The following is a 9,993-nucleotide window of genomic DNA, read 5'->3' on the forward strand; positions in this document are numbered from 1 at the left end:
TCAGACGCTTCAGATGTGTGAACTCTGGTCTCATACTTGTGACATTGGGAACTCATCGACAGGAAATGAAAACAAAAGGCACAAAAATGACAATAAATGAGACAAAATGCTAAACTCAAGTTTTCAGCAGATTTGGCATCACGGTGCTTTGCCACTTTACTCAGACTGTAGCTGCCAGAAGCATCGCCATCATCACTACCATCTGACATCAGACGCTGCACCAGTTACTGCTTTATGACTTCAGATGTGTGAACTCTGCTCTCATACTTGTGGCATTGGGAACTCATTGACAGGAAATGAAAACAAAAGGCACAAAAATGACAATAAATTATACAAAATGCTAAACTCACGTCTTCAGAACGGCAGATTTGGCATCACGGTGCTTTACCACTTGACTCAGACTGTCGCTGCCAGAAGCATCACCATCATCACCACCATCTGACATCAGACGCCGACTGTGACGGCAGTTCCAGGAAGAAGTCGTGTTATCGTTCTGAACCGATGACTTGCATCAATAAGTCACTGCTTTAAAACAACCTCCACATAAACCACTTGACTTCTGATGTTTGCCAGCTGCTCGCCTGCTCCTGATATTGTGAACTCTCATGAGAGGCTATGAAAACAACGACAATGACAATAAAATGTGAAAACACACACAACTTGTCGCTAATAGAAACGTCAAAAGGCATGTGAACCAGGCCGTGCACGTCTCCGGCGTGGTGTGAGGTATTTCCTGCTCTGCTTCTGTCTCATTTCTGGGAAGATCATCTCACAGTGTGCACAGCGAAAACACTAAAACAGTGGAAAATCCACACAGTCAGCAGCCGAGTCAAGAAAGAAGAAAGTAACTCAGCTGCCAAGAGTCGTCTTTCTTTCTCTCTCTCTCTCCTCCCCTGTCTCCCTGTCAGTCTCTCGCCCTCGGGGAAAAGGGTTGCTTCTTCTGAGGTGGAGGAATCAGACGTGAAGAGGACATTAGTGCGGTGGAGGCAGCGGTGCTCGTACTGTGGAGACGTTGGTTCTGGACTAGGGTTGCAAAATTCCGGGAATATTCAAAGTTGGAAAATTTCCATGGGAATTAACGGGAATTAACGGGAATAAACTGGAAATGTTGTGGGTAATTTATACTAACTGTATTTACCTTGTCATATACAGACATAAATATAAACATTTTGTTTTGTCATAGGCTGATTTGAGTCCTGAGGAAACTTTGGGCACTTGACTATATGCTTCTGCATCGTTGTGTCATTCTTAACATAGGTCTTTGCACATTATTTGCAAATGTACACAGCCTTTCCTTCTACATTGGATGGGGTGAAATGTCAATTGATGGATAAATGAATGGAAATAGGCTAGATGAACAGATGAACAATCCTCAATCAGCATGCTAATATATTTTCCCCAGTAATATCATGGAAACTTACCTGACTAGTCCTGCACTCTACAGCAGGCCTCAATAGCCCTGCTGTAGAGTGAAGGATGCTGGGAGTTATCTGTGCATGTGATGGAAGAATGCACAGTGGAGGGTTGAAACTCAACGTGAAGCGTGTGCTGCATTCCATACATCTTTAAAACAGAGTTTTGAATGATGTTTTTATTGCTCAGCGTTTAATTTGCATAGTTTTTTTTTTTTTTTCAAAATTCCCAAAATTCCCGAGCTTAATATTCCCGTGGAAAGTTTCCGGAAATTTACTGGAAACTTTCCGGCCCTTTGCAACCCTACTCTGGACGCAGCTGAGCCCTGAAGTCGAATGAATGCTGTTTGCAGATCGAACCCTGTGACCCACGAGTGAGTGGAGCTCTGTGAAGGTCTGAGGAGGAAACACAGAGCAGTGGAGCTTCTCCAGCTGCAGAATGAAAACTGACAAAGTGGAGAGTTTACAGAAAATACACACAGACCCTAACTAACCATGTTAAACCAAAACTAACCGGATCAAACGGAAACACGGGAACAAACACTTTTCACGATGGTGTGAAAATGCCCTAAAAATTCAAATATAAATCCTAATAAATAAAGTACGAGCTGAACAAACACAGGCTGTTTAAAAACATGAATAGTTTCCTGAAGATTTGAGGATTAAAGCGAATTCCCTGAGCCTGATATCAGAGCTGCTTTCGGCCTTTTATCTTTGTTCGCTCCTCAGGTCTCAACATGTTGAGCTGTTCCACTGATTATTGAGACGGACTGAGAGGAATTCAATTAGAGGAGGCCGGGACCTTTGGCGCCAGATGCCATGTAACCGGTTGACCAAACTATTAGAGTCTGATCGTGTCAGGAAACAAAGAATCGAGCCGTCTTATTAGATTTCAATATCAGGTTTCATTTACACGGAGAGACAATGTCTGTCGGAGCAATAAATCAAAGTGATAAGTGGGTTGTTTGTGGCGTGAGACAGATGGAAGAGCAGATGTTCACTTGAAGATCAAATAGACACGACAACTCTTCTCTAAAATAATCACATCTTGTCTCCTAGGAAAAATAAATAAACGTGTGAAATCAAAACGTAGCAAATTCTAATATGTTATTTGTGAAATAAAATACGAAATTATTTGAAGAAAGAGAAAAGTAGAGATGAACTGGTTGTTTAATCGACTGATCTATGATTTGGATTCGAAATAGGGATGGGACTCTACAGGAGTTTTCATGTTCGAATATTCATAACTTTATTGTACAATTATTCGAATATTCATGAATATTCTAATAATATTGTTTTTTCCACCATGTTTTTTCCCCCACACATCGACCCCGGACACATTAAGGTCAAACACACACACAACAGGACTAATATTTCTCAAAAATAGCTTCATTAAGGAAATACGCCATTTGCCATCCGACGGATTTTAACAGGTAGCAATTGCAACGCATCACTGCCTGGTTACAGCATAGACCTTTGAAAAATGAATAAATAATAATAACATTGGAAAATAATTTTAAAAAGGAATAAACACGGTCTAATGACTTACAACCTTTCTTTTAAACTTCAGGCTTCCCGACGCTGGCAGCAGCCGAATTATTTGACAATTGAGTTTTAACTTAGCCTACGCTACTTAACGTAAAACTATGAGCGAAGTTGACTGGTCATCAGACTGGACATTAATACAAAAGAATAATAACAAAACATGGCTTCATGCCAAATTAGATCATTGTTTTAAACTGACAGTCATTAACATTAAGATTAAGATACATTTATTTGTCCCAAACACATGCACAGACATGCACAAGCACACTCATGCAAGGAGGGAAATGTAACCTCTGATTTTAACCCATCTGGTGCAGGACACACAGAGCAGTGAGCAGCCATGTAAGGCGCCCGGGCAGCAGATGTTGGGGGAGTAAGGTGCCTTGCTCAGGGGCACTAGACAGGGTAGGGAGAATCCTCTTGGATTTGTGGACAGATCAATCCAGGTTTGTCTTTTTGTTGTTTCTCCGTGGAGTCGAACCAGAGTCGAACCAGAGACCTTTTCTGCCCATAGTCCAAGTTTCTGCCACTATTAGCGAGATGTAGGCTACAGCTACCTTACAGGCTAGCCTACTGTAGGCTCTGAGAACCAGAACAAACTGGCAGACATGATAATGATGCTGCATCATGATATAAACTCGACTGTTTGTCTGGAACCAGACTTGGAGTGGAGACCTGAGAAGAATCCATGACTCCCTTCCTGTCGGCTGCAGTCGTCCGGCTGTCGGCCGAGTGTCTGTGGTCGCGGTGACCTCGGGCCTCCGTGCTCTCACCTTCCAGGGGGGGGGGGGTGTATTTCCTCCTCAGGGATCAATAAACTGCACCAGAGCAGAACTCTACGATGACCTCAGTTTTTCCAACATGTCTTCAGGGCGATTATCCAGGTTTAACTACGGCCGGGGTCAAGATTTGACCCTAAATCAAGCATTACTTTGTTCCTCGTGCGTAATCGTTAAGTACTAATTATTTTTTAAGAAGTCTAAAGATATCGTTCAATAACAAAACGTTTAAACTCCTGTAATAACCTTTCATGGCAGCAGCCGTCCTCCATCAAAGCTGGGAATTCCTGCGGATTTCGGTTGTTTTCCTGTTTCATCCCTCAGGCGTCTGCGAGAAGTGATGATTGTTGTGCGTCCAAAATTTTGTAATATACTGTGTCAACATGAAAAAGGAATTGTCTGGTCATATGGGCATAATAAAAAAAGGCCTCATATGGGCATAATATAACAAGGCCTCCTTAAAACTGCAGTACGTGGGATCACCAGGAAAATACTACTCACCATTACTCACTATTACTTACTACCAGTGGTGTATAAAGTACTTGAAAGCCATACTTGAGTAAAAGTACAGATATCTTACCTGAAAGTGACTTCGGTAAAAGTAAACCCGTCACCCGTCAGAAAATGACTTGAGTAAAAGTCTGAAATTAGCTCATATTAAAAGTACTTAAGTATCAAAAGTATCTGGTGTTGAAATGTACTTAAGTATCAAAAGTAAAAGTACAAGTACCAAAATTAAAAATGCAAAGTGCTTTTTATAGTAGGCCTATACAGACACAAAACAACCCAAAATGTTTCTCCTCAAGATTTATCTCAACTGACCGAAAAATTATAACAACGCTATGAATATAATGTATATAATGTATAATTTAACAAATTTTGAACCCTAGATGAGAGAGAGTGAAAGAGAGAGAGAGAGAGAGATAGAGAGAGAGAGAGAGAGAGAGAGAGAGAGAGAGAGAGAGCTGCGCCAACCTCCGCTGCTCAAGTAACGAGCCAGTTTGAGAATGTAAGAAGTAGAAAGTACAGATATTGGTGCTCAAATGTAACGAGTAAAAGTAAAAAGTCGTCAGGAAAAGAAGTACTCAAGTAAAGTACAGATATGTGAAAAATCTACTTAAGTACAGTAACGAAGTATTTCTACTTCGAAGTATTTCTACTTCGTTACTTCCCACCACTGCTTACTACAAAAACTGCACAAACACACATTTATATCCTGAACGTGATCAACACACGTCTGTGGGAACTGAATCTCAGCTCCAGTGACAGATCTGGCTTCAGCTCCATTCAGCCTCACAAGTAAATCAATCCAAAATACCACTGCTGCAATTTAGTCAAAAAATAATGTTCTGATTTTTATCTTTTGGACCCAGACGCAATAATCTCTCTGCCCAACAAACAGCTTCCAGATGTTGGTGGTTTTTTTGCTCCGAGGTACCCCATCGGGGGTGAAAGCCATTTATTATTAGACTGAGCAAAGTGAACACTGTTCAAACAGAGATGTGGAGAAACCACACACACACACACACACACACACACACACACACACACACACACACACACACACACACACAGACAGACACACACACAGACTCACACACAGATGAGCGTCTCTGGCTATAATTAGCCGTTCACCTCCTTTCACTGTGTCAGCTGCTTCAGATGCTTCAGACTCTCACAGGCCTCCATCAGTCTCCCTCTGCCCCCCCCCCCCCACACCCCCCCCGGTATGAACACGTTTCAAACCCGATCCCTCTGTTTACAGTCTGTGGTGCCGGAGCATTAACGACATGTAAAGACTGTTTCCTGTGTCACGGCTGCTCCATTAAACCCCCATTCAACTGTCCGAGGGTTTATTTCTCCAGAGGCCTTATCGTGCACAGGGTGTAAGCTCCAGGAACCGAGGGGGGGGGGGGGTGAGCTGTGTGTGCTGTGCCACTGTCTGATAATGAAGTCCGAGACGGTTTCAGTGGACGCTCGACCTTTGTCCTGCTGTTCCTCGGCTATTAATAGATCCGCTCTTCAAGGCGAGCGAGTGTTTCAGTGTCTTATACGGAAAAAAAACCTTAAAGTAGGGCTGGGCAAGTTAACTCGTTTTAATCGAGTTAACTCAAGTGATGAGTTAACTCGATTGTTTATCCGCCAATTATTTTCTTTTTTCCTGTTCTGCAGCAGTCAGCAACAGACTTTCACAAAATAAAAGCCTGACTTTCACAATAAAACAATAAATAATCAAACCTGAGTGAATGTGAGATAAAATAATTAATCGAGTTAACTCATCACTTGAGTTAACTCGAGTTAACTTGAGTTAACTCGATTGAAACGAGTTAACTTGCCCAGCCCTACCTTAAAGCAATGTGCAGCAATAATTAAAGGTTTAATTCAACATTCAACAACGGCAGCTTCAAGTCTCCACCATGTTAGCAGATTGGACTTTTTAATCAATTTGGTTTTAATTAGTTTAAATGATCGAAATGGGGTGAAAAGGTCATGATTGACAGCTGAGACCGGCTCCTGATTGGCCGAGCTTGTGTATCTGGTATTTGGAAAAAAGCAGACTATGAAGTTTAACCTCATATTATTTTGTCTTTATTACTTACAGCAGGTTTAGTGTCGCTCTGAACTCTCAGTCTTTGTTATTGTGGATAAACGCTTTCAGCACGTGGACTCAGATATTCACCAGTGAGTCATAAAGTCGAGACGTTTTTAGTAAAGTTGTGTAACTTATGCTAAATAAAGTGTTTCCAGGAGACAGACGCACCTACCGCTGTGTGTTGCTTCCTGTTTGACGTACCGTTAGAAAGTTTAAAAGCCCTTTTTAAAGTTATGACAAATTACACTGGGAGCCTTTTGGCTTTTTACATCCCTCATAATGTTACGCAATCCAGATAAAGGTTTTATGGGAAGGTGTTTTTGTTTTGCAGATAAATATGCGGAGCAACATCTGGAAGCTGTTAAACCAGAGGCTGCGTAACTTCATATTGAATGAGTAGTTGGTTTTAATGCGGTTTTTAATCTAATTCAACATGAATGTCAGTCTGAGAAATCATGAATATTTCACTGGGATGCTTCTTAAAAGTATTTTTCTACTTTACAATATGGGATAAATCACTTTGACCCTCTCGTAACTTGGCCGACATGAGGAAATATTAAATTTAGACGGTTAGAACCCTTTGGGAACATTCTTGGGATAAATATCTGTAGTATTGCATTTTTAAATGAAGGCTGAAGACAAAAATGGTTCCAGATTTTTTTGCCTCTTCGTCCCAAAGAGAAGAGAATATGTACATCAAAGTATTTATAAGATATTTTTGTACTACAGTATAGTAAAGATAAGCAATGTAGTACTTTGAGAATCTGTAGGATTATGGTTGGTTTTACGATATAATATATTTCATAATTTGACACAATACTACTGATAAAGCTTTCTTAATGGAAGGAAAGATTTTCATTCAGAATTTTTTAAATGAAAGCATCTACTTTGCCATAACTGTTTGTCTCCGGTGATTTCCGAAGCACCAGAGTTTACCACAGAGTCGTTTGGTCAGAGTTCACATTCTTCACATGCTGCAGATCTGCTGATGTCTTCAGCCTCCGAGTGTTTTTCCAACCAGAAGCTTTCTCCTAAAAAAAAGGTGCAGACATTCCCAGAAGCTCGTCGTCCGTTCTGCTGAGTCACCGCTCGCACTCTGTACTTTGTCAGGAATGCTGTGCAGTCGTTGGCCGAGTCACTTTAACGAGACCCACAACAATCAACCATCACAAGCTTCTCTTTCAACCCCCCCGGCCGCCATCTTTCACTCTTAACCTGCGTTTCCTGCAAGAAAAGAATCCACAAATCATCTCCTGGGAGAACAAACTCACACTAATCAGATCTAGTTATCTGTCTTAATTAGGGTTGCAAAATTCTGGGAATATTCAAAGTTGGAAACTTTCCATGGGAATTAACGGGAATTAACGGGAATTAACGGGAATTAACGGCAATTAACGGGAATATACGGGAATTAACGGGAATAAACTGGAAATGTTGTGGGTAATTTATACTAACTGTATTTACCTTGTCATATACAGACATAAATATAAACATTTTGTTTTGTCATAGGCTGATTTGAGCCCTGAGGAAACTTTGGGCACTTGACTATATGCTTCTGCATCGTTGTGTCATTCTTAACATAGGTCTTTGCACAGTATTTGCAAATGTACACAGCCTTTCCTTCTACATTGGATGGGGTGAAATGTCTCAACACATGAGATAGTGCACGTGGCATTGTTCTGTAGAATAAGATGAGAAAAAAGTTTGTAAAAAAACACTAATGCAATGCCAGAGATATAAATAGTTAGTCAAACAATTTGAATCTTCTGTATAAATATTTAACAATTGATGGATAAATGTATGGAAATAGGCTAGATGAACAGATGAACAATCCTAAATCAGCATGCTAATATATTTTCCCCAGTAATATCATGGAAACTTACCTGACTAGTCCTTCACTCTACAGCAGGCCTCAGTAGCCCTGCTGTAGAGTGAAGCATGCTGGGAGTTATCTGTGCATGTGATGGAAGAATGCACAGTGGAGGGTTGAAACTCAACGTTCCATACATCTTTAAAATAGAGTTTTGAATGATGTTTCTATTGCTCAGCGTTTAAGTTGCGTAGTTTTTTTCAAAATTCCCAAAATTCCACGAGCTCAACTTCCCATGGAAAGTTTCCGGAAAGTTTCCGGAAATTTACCGGAAACTTTCTGCCCCATTGCAACCCTAGTCTTAATCATATTTAAACTGGATTAAATGTTTTTTATTTTAAATTGTACTCGATCTGGACGTTCATGAGGATCTGCACCAAACTCCACGTCCTCAGGCCGTCGGGATCTGACCACACCTTCTCCTCACATGTTGTCACCTCAGCTCACGTCTGTGACACGTCAACGAGTCGATAACACAAACAAACACTTCAGGAATCATCTCTTCCTTTTCCTTTTGTGCACTAATCCGAAGCTAAATTACAACAATAGGTCAACATCACAGAGAGCGTCCTGCAGCACAAAGAGCTTCACGGGGGGGTAATCCGGCCTCGTTGTTTTACCAGGAAGCCATTTTGGATGAGTGCTTTTCTCAGTGTCACCTGTTCAAAGAATTCCCACTGTTCCAGCGTCATGGGTCTAACATCAGTCTCCACGCTGAGGACGAGTTTAATTAACTTTACGGCAAAACAACGCACTCGAGCGCTGCAGGAGATCCACACGACTTCCTGTTAATGCTCGTGGTTAATTCCCTCAACACAACGGGACGAAAAACAATTCAACGTGGCCAATCCTCCATGTGTGAAATGGTATAAAAGACCTTGATTCGATCTCGGAGTCAGAACAGCAACACAAGCTCTCCGGAGGGAAACAAATCCACGAAACCAGCTCCACCTCACACCACCTGGAAGATCTTCACCATGAGGCAGTCGTGTATCTCCATCGTCTTCGCCGCGGCGCTCATACTCAAGGGCTACGTCCTGTCGGGGGCGTTACCCATGGGCAAGACCGAAGACGGCTCCATGGAGCAGGAGACCTTCGCCTCGCTGCTGAGCGACAAGGCGACGGAGAACGGCTTCGGCGACGCAGACCTGGCGACCGAGGAGAAGCTGAGCGGGCCCAGGGTCATCGTGGTGGCCGACCCCAGCGTGTGGAGGGACCTGCGAGTTCTGCACAACGGCCTGTCGCTGTACAAGAGGAGAGCGGACCACAGCGACCAGGTGGCGACCCAGCACAAGGACGCCGGCCAGGGCGTGAACATCCCCATCCTGAGGAGGGACAACATGAGGTGCATGGTGGGACGGGTGTACCGGCCGTGCTGGGAAGTCTAGGACACTCCACAACTCGCTCTGAGATGTAACATAACCCAAGATTCTGTGTATCTATATTTAAATTATTGCAGATGTGAGAATAAAAACCGTTGAATTCTGCCTCAGATCTCGTGCGTCTCTTTTCAGATTCTTGTCAGATCTGTTCCTACACAGACGTAAACAGGCTGCTGAGCTTTAAAGATGTTAGAAGGTTTATTGTTGAACTTTTAGACGGAACCAGACTTGTTGTTTCTCTTCCTCTGATCTTCACACCTCCCGGTTTCAGCTGCGTACGGTTTCTTCTCCTCTGAATCAAAGAAGCTCCATTTTTAAATCTTCAAAAACAGACACGATGGTAGACTGAGGAAAGGAATGTGCAAAAACACAGCATGAAATCACGAAGCTAAAAGGCAAAAGGCAGGAAATG

The 9,993-nt window shown here is 42.2% G+C and overlaps 1 protein-coding gene across 1 annotated transcript; it reads left to right on the forward strand.

Moving 5' to 3' along the window:
* The first annotated feature begins 9,176 nt into the window (after positions 1–9,176).
* pmchl (pro-melanin-concentrating hormone, like) lies at positions 9,177–9,587 on the forward strand. The gene has a single exon (XM_061080295.1). The coding sequence runs from the start codon at positions 9,177–9,179 to the stop codon at positions 9,585–9,587; it is 411 nt and encodes a 136-aa protein (XP_060936278.1).
* Positions 9,588–9,993: the final 406 nt, after the last annotated feature.

Source organism: Limanda limanda, chromosome 1 (assembly GCF_963576545.1).
Source record: "Limanda limanda chromosome 1, fLimLim1.1, whole genome shotgun sequence".
NCBI lineage: Eukaryota > Metazoa > Chordata > Actinopteri > Pleuronectiformes > Pleuronectidae > Limanda > Limanda limanda.